General features: G+C 36.7%; 1 protein-coding gene across 1 annotated transcript; it reads left to right on the plus strand.

Annotated features, from left to right (window-relative positions):
- The first annotated feature begins 5,096 nt into the window (after nt 1–5,096).
- Nucleotides 5,097–9,267, plus strand: LOC142547643 (cellulose synthase-like protein D1). The gene is made up of 6 exons (XM_075656023.1): nt 5,097–5,871; nt 6,108–6,537; nt 6,712–7,095; nt 7,268–7,643; nt 7,737–8,124; nt 8,202–9,267. Exons 1-6 carry the CDS (start codon nt 5,255–5,257, stop codon nt 9,160–9,162), a joined length of 3,156 nt encoding a protein of 1,051 aa, XP_075512138.1. The 5' UTR covers nt 5,097–5,254; the 3' UTR covers nt 9,163–9,267.
- The last annotated feature ends 5,999 nt before the right edge of the window (nt 9,268–15,266 follow it).

A 15,266-nucleotide genomic window follows, 5' to 3' on the forward strand; every position in this document is an offset into this window, starting at 1 on the left:
GATGGTACTTCTTGAGAAGGCTGTACCCCGGTTGGGTTGGGTTTGGGTCAGAGGTTGTAGCAGGTTCTTCGACCGCTGCTTGCTTGACCGATTCCTTTTAGTAGATCCTGCATCGGCAAGGATGGGCTCTGATACCCAGGGATTAGCCCATCCAAATCGAGCCCACACCGGATTATGGGCCCTGACTGATCCCTAGCTAAGGTAGAAGGCCCATGAGAGGCCCAAATATTCTCCTATAAATATCAGGTTTTCCTGTCCAACTAAGGGATATTCATTATATTACTTTTCAGCAGCACTCTAAGCTGCTCCCCTTATATTCTCAGTCTCTGATTTGAGCGTCGGAGTGGCTATGCCGAGACACCCTCCCGGTCCCCTTCTAACTGGTCTTCTTTGTGATTTCACGTTAAGAGCCAAGTCGAAGCCTGGACTAGCATCACCTGCTGGAATCAGACCTTAAATTTTCAGTGAGTATCAAGCTCTTCAACCGCTTCCTTCTCTATAAAGAGCCCAATGTCTTTGTCTATCAATTCGACGGTTGAAGTACCTCCATCCTTGTATTTCTTTGAGAGAGGAGTTCAAACTCCAGTCGAGAGATAACCTCAGCGTCATCAAGGGCTGTGCGGCTCTGTGGGTAGAAATTTGCATTTCTCTCAGTGATGATCAACGACAACAGACTCTCTTTCAGCCGAAACTACACAAATGATCTCCGGCCAAGAGCCAATTCAATTTTTTCAGATTATGCCCAATCCAACATCCGACAACTCCAAATTGACCAACTTCTCGAGCAAATATCACTGGAGAATGGTTTTAGTGCAACAGATGTTCGGTGTTCGAACCATCTGTCAAACATTCTCATTCACCGAGTGGTGGTCTTCAAGACTTGAGACAATATCAAGGAGATAACTGGCTAAACCTTGGATGGAGCAGTTGAAGAAAAAAATAAAATAAAATATTCAAGAAATATAATACTAAATTAACAAAAGTTAGTTACATTGATTTTCATATGAACGCAGTCCGTTTGGTTCAAAGTTTGAACCAAACCAAATTTACGGTTTGTTGGATTTTAAAAGCAAATCCGTTTGTTTTACAATTTGGTTTTGTTTGATTTAGTTTTTGAACACTCCTATCGTGGGATATGGGTGGGTATCCAAAGATATGCAATATATTCGAAGATCCTCGATGATATGCATTTGGATGTGTGATTCTATATAACATATGTTAGATATTTTTTTTTGAATTGATTGATAATAAGTTAAAACTTACGATGAATTTATATAACAATTTACATTAATCATGCAATGATGATACAAAGTAATAGTTATAAGAGCTTACTGATTGTTTGTGCTTGAGTGGACCTGGGCCGGAATCTGATAGCATGATATCAGATGAGCATCAACAGTGAAGCAACTAAAATTAATGAGTCGCGTAGACGGCAGACGCGAGATCTGATTGGTTAGTAAATTGGTTCACTTGGCCGGTGAATGAGCTCACCTGGCTGGTAAACGGATCCACGTAGACAATATACAGTTGATTTGCGGGGCATCACTTGCGTCACGATCACTCGTTAAGTGGCCGCCGGGAGGATTCCTGGCGTAGGCACTCCGACGCTCAAGTCAGTAAGCAAGTTCAAAAAAAACTCAGAGAACTAAAGAACTTTTATAAAAATGATAGCCTCCTCTGAATTGTCTGGAAATTTCTCTATTTATAGATTTTTAAGCGCGTCTAATGAACTTGAACTTCTGTAAACAAAATCAAAATTTTGGACCTCAATAATGCTAAACTCAAATGATTTTATTAACCCAAAAAATAATTGGTCTTATACCCATCAAACAGGAACACATGCCATAAATCCATAATCCTGCTCTAATACTATTGAAACATCTGCTAATCGTTTTTCTTAAAAAGTACTAATTTTTTTTTTCAACCTAAACTTTTCGGCCGATACATATACATATTTATAAATAAAATATTATGCACCATTTTAAAAATAAAACATCCAACTAGTATTTGAAATTCAAAGGAAATAGTCAAATCGTAAATCGTCAAACATTTACCAAACCTAAAAACAAATAAACTTGAAAAGTATTAACTTCTCAAAAGCCACTCAAAAAACATAAATAAATAGTCTTAAAAATCTCTAACGTAAATCATAAACTTAAATCATAAGTGCGGAAAATAGAAACGCTGATCCGCGGGTTATGTGCATCTCCAGTCAAATCAGGCATCCAAGCCTCCCTCAACATTATTATCATACTCACCTGTATCAATCACACCTAGTGAGTCTAAAGACTCAACACATCATATTCTTGATAACAACATAATACATATACAGATCACATACAAAAGTGAAAAATACTTGTACTTAAAATAACATTTTCATAATAATGCATAACTTTAAAAATAAACATTTTCATAAACATTTTCATATCAACATATTCATATTAACATATTCATATTCATATTCATGTTTGTTGAATTCAGATTGTGATTGTGACTCATATTCGTATTCGTATTGGGCGATGGATCCATCTAGAGAAAACCACAGTACTGTGCGGCGGGGACACCAGCAACATTCTCACCGGTCAACTGGACCTTGACCAACGTATTAACATATTCGTATCTGTATACAAGAAAACACGATCGTCGGCTCCCACTGGGACCATAACACTCACGATATTTGCAACATATCATTATATTTAGTCACAATCCCTTCACGTCCTTCAATATTTCGCATTTCCATCACTTAAAAAAACATGCATATAATATCGTTTTTCTTTTAAACCAAGAATACAACATGTCTTTTAAATGTCCACGTTAAATCATAAAATCCATAAACATTTTAAAAATAACATTTTAACATATACATAACCACGAACATTTAAAATAATAATATAAAACAGCAATCAGAGCACTGACATGACGATTACTAATTTTTGGGTATAAAATTACCGTTTTACCCCTAGACGTAAAATTTTACGTTTTTGACTTTTTTTTAGTTTCATTGACTCTAACATGTCCCAAATAACTATTTAAGCCTAAATTAAAATTCCTATAATTTTATTTAACTTAAATACTAGGCTTTTTAATTAATTCGTAATTAGTCGTTTTGAAGGCGTTTTAATCTCGAAAAGTTCCAAAATTTAATATAAAATTCTTAAATTTAAAACTTAGATTTTTTTATATTATTTTAGACCTCGTGAACTACAACTTGACCCCGTGAGCCGTGTTTCGAATTATTTAGCAATTAGAAAACCCTAAACACTCGGCCCTAGCCATCTTCGAACCAAGGTGGTTTTTCGTTGAGCCTTGCTCGAACCACCATGAGCCAACATTTAGCCATCCCCTCTCTAGACCCTACTGGACCCATAACACCCTTAGTAACCAACCCAGCCACAAAACCAAAGCCCCCAACCAGCCCACATACTAGCCGAGACTTCAAATTGGCGAGGACTCCTTGACTTAAGCTTAGGACCTAGCCCCTGAACCAGTCTCTTTTGCACCTTCCTAGGACGCTAAGGACTCACCCTAGCTCAGCCCTAAGCCCCCAGTCCGAGCCACTTATCCCCTGCAAGCCTGCGCAGCCCTGCGCGTACTTGATGACTCTCGGGTAGGAGTCCTTGTTGGCTAGGACTCCTCCCAGCCCCTAGTGCTCGAGTCCTAGCGTGGCTAGGACTCCATCCTCGACTCAACCACGACCCTGGCTAGCCATGGCCCCAAGCTAAGACCCAACCGAGCCCCCATGATCATAACCGAACCCCCATGATATCTTATTACAGAAAGTTGGTTCTTGCTTGAAACGATTCTGATGTGCGACGTTGTGTGCATGTTTTAGGACTCTAAACTCATGTGAAAACAAGCTTGATCAATTCCTAACTCATGGCAGCCCCTTAAACATCATGCGAACATGAATTTGGGAATCAAAATCACAAGTTTAGAACACATATGCATGTAGTTACGAAAATTCAACTTGTGTGCTATGTTTTTCCTTTAAAAATATGTTTAAACAATTATTATGGTGTCATGATGTTTGAAGGAAAGAAATATGAATACCTTTGCGTATTTAACGCAAAAATTCTCGTTGACGATTGCGAAAAACGACGACGATAACCTTGGCTTGAATTCCTCCTTGAAACTTTCGAAATTTTCTTTCAAATTGTGGTGAGTGTGTGTCGTGTCCTTGAGGGAAAATTTGGTGAATTATTCTGAAAAGTGGCGTGGTGAAAGTGAGGGTTTGGGGTGGGTTTTTTGAGTATTTTATACTTAATTAAGTTACTAATTAAGCTTAGGCTCATTAGGTAGTTAATTAGGTCCATTAATGCTTAATTAGAATTTAATTAAAATATTAAAACTAATTTTGTTTAATAAAGTTTGTGAATTTATTAGCCGTGTTGCCAACATGTTCGTATTTTTGTTGAAAAACCAACACCGATAAAATTTACGTCGCGACGTATAAAACCACCTCAAACCCTTTATTTTAAAAAATATGAAAAATCATCACTCATATTTTAAATAATTAAAAATAATTATTTAATAAAAACATTTTACGTTTTTTAGTCATCGGTTTTCGTTACTCGATCGCAACTCGAATAATCCTTAAAAATACAGTTTTATACATAATGACAACAAAATCTTATTTAACATATAATCATGCATGTCACATAATCAATTAATTTACCATTTTTCATATTTCGTAGATTTGCATGCAGTTGAATTACGTTTCTTAATTTTGGATGTTACAACTATATTTTGACAAATATTTCTTTTCACTGTTTCTTCAAAGATAAATATTGTTTTAATAGATAGAATGAACATTTGGCATAATAAATTTTCCATTTTGGGATGTTGAATTTAATGAATTTTCCCCACTACTTTCTGTATAAAAGTTCTGTTAAAAGTTGTTCAAATTAAATTGCATTTTTCTCTCAATTAGCATTTTGAGAGGCTTGGAGTGAAACAAGGCTTCATGTCCACTGGATGAAATTAAACTTCGACACCTTCTTTTTTTAGCATTTTCTTTGCCATAGTACTCTTTCTTCATTACCTTGCACCGATTTTTTGTCCTTTTCCGCACCATTCTTCTTTGAAAAATCTGATCATTTTCTTGATTTTTCCTCCAAAGATTCAATATCCTGCAAAATAAATCCCATTTGTGTTCAAGTTTTGCATGAAAAACAGACCATAAATCTACATCTGATCCAATATTCTTTGCATTCATATGGACAACATGAGGAACTAACCCAAGATTAATCATTCAATGGCAACATCATCAGGTCCAAGGAGGCAGTCATCCTCGGTCGGCGGCTCTGCGGAACGACCGCCTGTAAAATTCGCACGTCGGACGTCAAGCGGACGTGTCATGAGCCTTTCTCGAGACGATGAACTAGATGTCCCGGGAGACTACGCAACCCAAAATGACTACATAAACTACACGGTTATGATGCCTCCTACACCAGATAACCAGCCAGCAGCCTCGTCCAGCGCCAATGCATTTGGAGACAAGCCCGATGGCCCAACGTCTTTTAATGCACCGCCATCGAGATTCCGTACGGATTCCCAACATGTTAGAACGGGCAGCCAGGGGGGAAACGAGGATGGTGGGGGTAATATGTCCGGAAAGCTAGATCGTAGGATGTCGATTATGAAGAACAATAATAAGTCGATGTTGTTAAGGAGCCAAACGCAGGATTTCGATCATAATCGTTGGCTTTTCGAGACGAAAGGGAAGTATGGGATTGGGAATGCATTTTGGCAACAGGATGAGGATTCATTTGACCATGATACTGGGATGAGCATGCAAGATTTCATGGACAAGCCATGGAAACCACTGACCAGAAAAATTAAGGTTCCTGCAGGGGTACTCAGCCCATATAGGTGCAAATTTATATGCTCTAGTTTACATATAGATATATACAGGTCATTCATTACCAATGGGCAGTAAGGGTAATCAATTTTGGTTACAATGAAAAGATTTGTATTTCGTAAAACAAGTCGCAACTCGACTGAACTCCTATATTTTAGCATCTAACTTTTGACACTCCAAACTTTATTAGCTAACAGAGCAATGATACCTGTCTCTACACTGTATTAACTAAAATTTTCCTGCACAGATTACTTATTGTGTTCCGAATGATCGCACTGGCTCTCTTCCTTTCATGGAGAGTACAAAATCCGAATGAGGATGCAATGTGGTTGTGGGGAATGTCTATTGTATGTGAGATATGGTTTGCATTTTCTTGGCTTCTCGATATACTTCCGAAGTTCAATCCAATAAACCGAGCAGCAGACTTGGCTGCTCTTAAAGACAAGTTTGAATCGCCTTCTCCCGCAAATCCAAATGGACGATCAGATCTTCCTGGGGTCGATGTTTTTATATCTACGGCTGATCCAGAAAAAGAGCCTCCTTTAGTCACTGCTAACACCATTTTATCCATTCTTGCTGTCGAGTATCCTGTTGAGAAAATATGTATTTACTTATCAGATGATGGTGGGGCGATTCTCACATTTGAGGCCATGGCCGAGGCTGTCAAATTCGCAGAGGTATCATTACTATCTGAGAGTTATATCAGGACTCATCGAGTACAATCTGAAATTTGATAGTTTATGTATTGATGAATTAGCTAATAACCTTTGTTTCTTTTGTAAATGTTGCTGATAAATAATTTTATCATATGATATTGAGTAAACTATTCACTAAAATGACTTGATCAACAGGTGTGGGTGCCATTTTGTCGGAAACACAATATAGAGCCAAGGAATCCAGATAGTTACTTCAACCAGAAAACGGACCCGACGAAAAATAAGAAACGTCCTGATTTTGTAAAGGATCGGCGTTGGATCAAGAGGGAGTACGATGAGTTTAAGGTCAGGATTAATGGTTTGCCTGAAGTTATACGCAAAAGGTGTGAAACGTATAACAAAAACGAGGAAACGAGGGAAAAGAAACTCATCAGAGACAAGAACAATGGTATTTTGCCCCCTAACGAGAAAATCGAGGTCACCAAGGCTACATGGATGGCAGATGGAACACATTGGCCCGGAACCTGGCACAAGCCCGTGATTGATCACTCCAAGGGAGACCATGCTGGTATTTTGCAGGTATCCAAAACATTACAAATGAATAATTTCTCGATTAAATTTCACTTGAACTCCGAAAAGAAAAAAAGTCAGAAATTGCATTAAACTTATAAATGTTCAAGATAACAGTAGGAGCTTATGTCAAGATTTTTTTGAAAATATTTTCTTGAATTCTTAGCCTGTTTGCGTATAGGTTATGAGCAAGGTACCCGAAAACGATCCAGTAATAGGAGGTCCCGATGAAGGGAAATTGGACTTTACAGGTATTGACATCCGGCTTCCCATGTTTGCCTATGTTTCCCGTGAAAAACGGCAGTGTTACGATCATAACAAGAAAGCTGGAGCCATGAATGCACTGGTGAGAGCATCAGCAATATTATCCAATGGACCGTTCATTTTAAACTTGGATTGTGATCACTATATCTATAACTCTATGGCTATCCGGGAAGGCATGTGTTATATGATGGATCGCGGGGGTGACCGTATTTGCTACATCCAGTTCCCACAAAGATTCGAGGGAATAGATCCCTCAGACAGATATGCTAATCATAACACTGTCTTTTTCGATGGTAAGAAAAAGTGAACTTGTGATTTTTGTATTACATCAATAGACTTGGATCTGTTTGCTTGATTCTCGAATGGTTGTTTACTTGAAAAAGCAGGAAATATGAGAGCCTTGGATGGACTCCAAGGTCCGGTGTATGTGGGAACAGGATGCATGTTTAGGCGGTATGCGCTGTACGGTTTTCATCCACCGAGGGCAAATGATTATACAGGCATTATTGGACAAAACAAGGCCCCCGCCAAGAAAATCCAGCCTCAATCAGAAGAAGAGGAGCCGCTAAATGAGCATCCTGACCTGAACTTACCGAAAAAGTTCGGGAACTCCAGCATTTTTACTGATTCTATACCTGTTGCTGAGTTTCAAGGACGACCACTCGCTGATCATATCTCGGTCAAGAACGGTAGGCCTCCCGGTGCACTACTTGTTCCACGTCCCCCTCTCGATGCCCCAACCGTCGCTGAAGCAATCGCTGTCATTTCTTGCTGGTATATTTGTGGCTCACCTCTTTTTTTTGTGCATTATTATTACAATGTACCTATACTCACTTCATCTTCAATGACAGGTATGAAGACAAGACGGAATGGGGAGACAGAATAGGTTGGATATATGGATCAGTGACAGAAGATGTAGTTACAGGCTACCGAATGCACAACCGTGGGTGGCGTTCAGTTTACTGCATAACGAAACGAGATGCCTTTCGAGGGACGGCGCCCATCAATCTCACTGATCGTCTCCACCAAGTGCTCAGATGGGCCACGGGATCAGTCGAGATCTTCTTTTCACGAAACAACGCCCTCTTAGCAACCAAGCGCCTCAAGTTTTTACAACGTATTGCATACCTAAATGTTGGTATCTACCCATTCACGTCCCTTTTCCTAGTCGTCTATTGCTTTCTCCCTGCCCTTTCCCTCTTCTCTGGACAGTTCATTGTCCAATCACTCGACATCTCGTTCCTCGTCTACCTCCTGATCATAACCTTGGCACTAATGTTCATTTCCCTCCTCGAAGTAAAATGGTCCGGCATTGGCCTTGAGGAATGGTGGCGGAACGAGCAATTTTGGGTCATAGGGGGCACGAGCGCACATCTAGTGGCGGTGTTACAAGGGCTCCTAAAAGTCATAGCCGGGATCGAAATCTCATTCACTTTGACCTCAAAATCCGCAGGCGAAGACGAAGACGACATTTACGCAGATCTTTATATTGTGAAATGGACCGGACTCTTCATAATGCCACTAGCTATCATCATTGTCAATATAGTCGCCCTCGTTATCGGCGCTGCACGAACTATATACAGCGTGATCCCGCAATGGAGCAAGCTCTTCGGAGGTGCATTCTTTAGCTTCTGGGTTCTGGCTCATATGTATCCATTTGCAAAGGGACTAATGGGGAGAAAAGGGAGATTGCCCACTATTATATATGTTTGGGCAGGGATTATTTCTATTACAGTTTCTTTGCTTTGGATTATCATTAGCCCACCTCAGGGGAATAATAATGCTGCAGCACATGGTGAGCTTACATTTTGATCTATCCCATGTATTCTTACATTGTCGTCGTTTCATAGTATTTCCAGAAACACTCTTTTGTAGAATATGCAAAATGCAATAGAATCGGATACAACTTTTATCTTATTTTTTGTACACGCGCGAAAGAATATCGAATCCATAAGCGAAAGATGAGTGCATTCTGCTCACAAGCTTGACGATATTTCCAGATTGTGGACGAACATAGGTGTTCCGATTTTCGTTTTCAGATTATTATTGTTTTTAAACGTTCAAAAACACTACCGATGAACCGGGCTCGACTCAAGACATGTTCTGCTTAGTTGTGTTGAGCTTCATTTGCACGAGTTTTGAGCTGAAGCTCAACTATTTTTCAGTCGACATTGACAACATCACAGATCTTAAAGACAGCTTACACAGAAAACAGATTCCGAAATTTCTCAAGATTTATATTATATATGATTCATTTACTATATTCAAGTATTCAAAGCACATGTTTTTTTTTTTTGCATTTGCATAATCAAAATAATCAAATATATATGCATCGTATGATAATTATGATTAAATCTTATAATCTATATGACTTTGTTGATGGATTAATTTTGAAAGATAATTTTAACAATGAACATGCAGTTATAGAGAAAGAAACAGGTGCTTGGGCTTAAGAAAAAAATATTTTGTTACACGAAATATAAATGTAAAAAAATTATCGCGAATCAAAGTATAAATTGGATGCGTTTAGCTAACCATCAATCAAATGAAATTATTATGAATGTGTTAGAGATTTTCTCAAAACCAACACAATCATGTTTCTAAACATATATAAACATGATAAACAAATATGCGGAAGCAGATCGAGTGTTACCTCCAGCCATTGAAAATTTTTAATTTCTCTGCTTTTCCTCCGATTGATGTCTTCTAAGCACTTCACGCTCTCTATAGATGATGCATATTTTCTCTTATGAAGTGTGTGCTTAGGGACCTCAATCACCGGTATTTATAGGCATTTCTCATACCATCGATGAGTTTATCGGGAGCCTTATTTTCAAAAGAAGAGGCGCACATGTCTCAATTTTCTAAAGTTGAGGCGGCGTACGTAAGTTTTGTCAAAAGATGTAAGCAATGACCGTCGCCATTTCCTACATGTTTTTTTCTTCCTTTGATATGTGTTATTTTTTCTTACATTCTCCCCTTGACACATATATCTCATTTACCATAGGAGAAAACAAAATAATTAATCATGGCGATAAGTCATCTTAAAACGAGTATTATCTTCCATGTATCACAATGCATTATTTTTAGCCTTAAATCACAATGCATTATCAAAATTACATAAAGGAACCAAATCCCATTCTTTCTGTATGATCCTTAAATTTCAACGGTGGCATGCCATTAGTCAAAGGATCTGCAATCATCAATTCAGTGCTAATGTGCTCGATAAGTAACTTTTTATCTTTAACATGTTTTCGTATGACTAAATTCTTAATGTCGATGTGCTTGCTTCGACTACCACTTTTATTATTTTTAGCCCTAAAAACAGCAGCTGAATTGTCACAATATATTCTTAATGGCCTAGATATAGAATTCATAATTCCAAGCCTCGAAATGAAACTCTTCAACCATACACCATGTGAGGTTGCTTCCAAACAAGATACGAACTCAGTTTCCATAGTGGAAGTAGTAGTCAATGTCTGCTTTGCACTTCTCCAAGATGCAGCTCCACCAGCTAGTATAAAAATATATCCTGAAGTGGATTTTCGTGAATCAATGTAGCCAGTGTAATCTAAATCAGAGTAGCCAATTACTTCCAAATTCTCAGTTTGTCTGAACATAAGCATATAATATTTGGTCCCTTGAAGGTATCTCATTACTTTCTTTGTAGCTTTCCAGTAGTTTAAACATGGATTACTCTGATCTCTTCCCAACATCCCAGCAACAAATGCAATGTCAGATCAAGTGCAAACCCGAGCATACATTAAGCTTCCGACAGTTGAAGCATAAAGAATGTTTTTCATTTGTTCCCGCTCTAGATCATTCTTTGGGCATTGACTCAAATTGAATTTATCCCCTTTCACAACGGGAGTTATAATTGGTGAACAATCTTTCATCCGATATCTCTCTAAAATTTTGTTGATATAGGTTTCTTGAGACAGACCTAGAATACCTTTAATTCGGTCTTTATGTATCTTAATGCCAATGACATAAGATGCATCGTCCATATCCTTCATATCAAAGTTTTTAGAGAGAAATTGTTTTACCTCATATAACAAACCCTTGTCATTGGTTGCAAGTAATATATCATCCACATATAAAATAAGGAAATAAATCTTACTCCCACTGACCTTCTGGTATATACATTGATCCATGATGTTCTCTACGAATCCAAATGAAGAGATAACATCATGAAATTTCAAATACCATTGACGGGAAGCTTGTTCAATCCATATATAGATTTTTTAAGCTTACAAACCAATTTCTCATCATTACTAGAGAAGAATCCTTCAGGTTGTTTCATATAAACTTCTTCCTCTAGTTCTCCATTGAGAAAAACCGTTTTCACATTCATTTGTTGCAAATCTAAGTCAAAATGTTCAACCAATGCTAGAATGATATGAAGAAAATCTTTTTTAGATACATGAGGAAAAGTCTCCTTATAATGGATTCCTTCCCGCTGAGTGAATCCTTTAGCAACAAATCTTACTTTATATATTTCAATGTTGCCTAATGAGTCTTTCTTTGTTTTGGATATTCATTTACATCCAATGGCTTTTACACCATCAGGCAACTGAACAAGATCCCAGACTCCATTAACTGCCATATAATTCATCTCTTCTTTCATAGCATTAAACCATAGTTTTGACTCATTACAACTCATGGCTTGTAAAAACATTTCAGGATCATTTTCGGCTCCGATGTTAAAGTCCGATTCTTGTAAATACACAACATAATCACTAGATATTGCTGATCTTTTTATTTTAGTAGATCTCCTAAGGTTGTTTGGTTGATCAACAATTTCTTGTTGTTCTTCATTAACAACTTGATCTATTGGATTTTCATCAGCGATTTGTGGAACTTCAGTAACTGGTTGTCTAACACCCGTTTGATCTTGAGGGGTGTGAATAACGACCAATCTATCATTTGAATAAGAGTGTTGTGAATTAATGTGATCTTTCTCAAGAACTGTGTCATTTGAATGCTCACTCCCACTAATCAAATCATTCTCAAGAAATTTTGCATTTCTTGATTCCACAATTCTAGTGTTGTGAGATGGACAATAAAATCTGTACCATTTGGATTTTTCAACATAACCAATGAAATATCCACTTATAGTTCTTGGGTCCAGTTTCTTTTCATGTGGGTTGTAAACTCTTATTTCAGAAAGACAACCCCAAACACATATATGCTGCAAACTCGGTTTCCAACCTTTAAATAATTCCAATGGCGTCTTTGGGACAGCCTTAGTTGGAACTCGGTTTAATATATACACACATGTCTTAAGAGATTCAGTCCACAAGGATTTAGGAAGTTTGGAGCTACTTAACATGCTCCGCACCATGTCCAATAATGTTCGATTCCTCCTTTCACCTAAGCCATTTTGGTCCCGAGAACTGACCAGGTGCTTGTCCATTCTCAGTGTGTCTACCGTAATATTCTCTACCTCTATCTGTTCTCACGATCTAAATTTGTTTATCACATTGCTTCTCCACTTCAGCCTTAAAAGCCTTAAAGGCTTCAACTGCTTCGTTTTTATTATAAAGCTTATAGATGTACATGTATCGTGAATAATCTTCAATGAAGGAGATGAAGTATTTCGGACTTTGCATGTCCATATCTGAACAAAAAATATCTGAACGTATGATTTCTAATATTTATGTACTCCTCTTGGCACCTTTTTTAGACTTATTGGTCTGCTTTCCCTTAATGCAGTCCACACAAGTCTCAAAATCAGTAAAATCTAAAGTACTGAGTACTCCGTCATTTACTAATCTTTTAATTTCCTCTATGGAGATGTGGCACAATCTCCGATGCCATAGTATAGAGGAATTTTCATTTATAACACATCTTTTAATACCTATCTGAACATGCATAGTGGTGTTATTATTTTGTAAAGAAATATAAAAAACCATCAACCATTGTACTATTTCCAATAAGATTTGATTTATAAAAAAAAATTATTGATTTATCCAAAAACTGAATGGAATAACCAAGATGTACAAGTTTTGAAATTGAAATTAAAACTACTATCCAATATAAGGCAGCAAGTCCCAATAGCCTCCACATGCGAAGACATCTTGTTTCCTGAATAGATGCTCTGCTCATTTTATATTGACTTCCTTAGGTTTTGCATACCCTGCAAGGTATTTGTAACATGGCTTGTAGAACTGAAATCAATCTACCATGTGTTATAAATCATATCAACCATATTAGATTCATAACAGATAAATAAAACCATATTAGATTCATAACAGACACTTGGATTCTTTCTTGATGTCAGGTTGGGGTGGAATTATTCATTTTCTTTTTCCCTTGACTTTGACTTGTTTCTTATACTTTCTTTGTGTAGTCATAAATACATTATAATTTGTTTCCATCAACAACCTTTCTTCCTCTTGAACACACATGGTCATTAATTCATTAATTGACCATTTATCCTTATGTGTGTTGTAAGAAATTTTGAAGGACCCATATTGTTGTGGAAGAGTACGTAAAATGTAATGCACAAGAAAAGTTTCAGACATTTCCACTTCAATTTTCTTTAGTCGAGCCACTATGTCCCGCATTTTCATTATGTGCTCTCGCACACCTTTCACACTGGTGAGCCTTAATGAAGAGAATTTCATAATTATGGTGCTAGCAAGTGCCTTATCCGAAGACTGAAACTGTTCATCAATAGCCTTCAGTAATTTTTTGACATTATTATGCTAGTCGACAGAACCACGCATACCAGCAGATATTTTGGACTTTATGAACATTACACAGAGTCGATTAGATCGCTCTCATTTTTCGTAAAGATCAACATCATCCGAGGAATACTGTTTTCAGTAATAGCAGATGGTTCGTCTCTCCGTATAGCATAATCAATATCCATCCACCCTAATTGAAGAAGAATTATTTCTTTCCATATTTTATAATTATCGTCCTTTAGTTCGGGAATGTCACATTTCATATCAGAAAAACTCGCAGATTGCATAACTGCACAAAATATCATATGCTTAAAATTTTTGAAATAATATAATGTTTACTAATGTAATTCATGCTTTAAAAATCTAGTGACATAAAATTTTCATGTGGCTAAAATTTTATTTCAATAAGATTTTTCTGTAACTTTATGATAAAACTATCAAAATGTATTTTCCTTAACTCCTGTGGGTAAATTAAGAAAAATATAATTTGATATTTTAACATAATTAGTTATATAAATATAATAAAAATCCAGTGGGTAAAATTTATTATGTTTATATAATTAATTACAATTGATGTCCATTATGTGATCTATATCCACTTAATGCATAATTTTTCATAATTAAGGATGTTGTGACTATTCCTTAATTATTTAAAAATTATATGGTTCACCAGACAAAATTTTGGCTTTATTTTAATACTTTATATAATTATTTAGCAACATAATCAACATTTTCCAAGAGTGCTCCCAGGAAAGATAGATAGTTCTAAGGCTCTTTAAATACCTAACTCCTAGTCAGAGCAACATTCCTCAGGGAGACAAGTGGCAAGTCTGCAGTTTAAACCGATCTATGAAGAACTATCTCGAATCATGTTTTCTTACGTCACCTTATAATAATTATTCAACTTAATTATCCACATTTATGTGAATCTTTATAAGCCAAATTTTTTTCATTAAATAACTTTATATTCACATTTTTAATTAATATGAACAAATATGTTCCACTATCAGTTTTTCTATTCAATCCAAACAGTGATAAAGTGAGGATCACATTTAGTGAAAATGTGGGCTCATCATCAGTTTTTTCTTTATCAGAATATTGATAAAGTGAGGTTTATTTATTAATTTATGAACATCTGAAATAATTTTTGCATATTTTCAGAATATTTCAAAATCAACCCCTTGATTTTAAAATCAAGTCACCACAATCACCGAATGTCACCAT

This window comes from Primulina tabacum, chromosome 5 (genome assembly GCF_025594145.1).
Source record: "Primulina tabacum isolate GXHZ01 chromosome 5, ASM2559414v2, whole genome shotgun sequence".
In the NCBI taxonomy this organism is placed as follows: Eukaryota; Viridiplantae; Streptophyta; class Magnoliopsida; order Lamiales; family Gesneriaceae; genus Primulina; species Primulina tabacum.

Coding starts and splice junctions, on each gene's coding strand:
- LOC142547643 (XM_075656023.1), top strand. CDS start 5,255: ATGGCAACATCATCAGGTCCAAGGAGGCAGTCATCCTCGGTCGGCGGC. Junction 7,096..7,267: donor ACCATGCTGGTATTTTGCAG/GTATCCAAAACA, acceptor GTTTGCGTATAG/GTTATGAGCAAGGTACCCGA. Junction 8,125..8,201: donor ATCGCTGTCATTTCTTGCTG/GTATATTTGTGG, acceptor CTTCAATGACAG/GTATGAAGACAAGACGGAAT.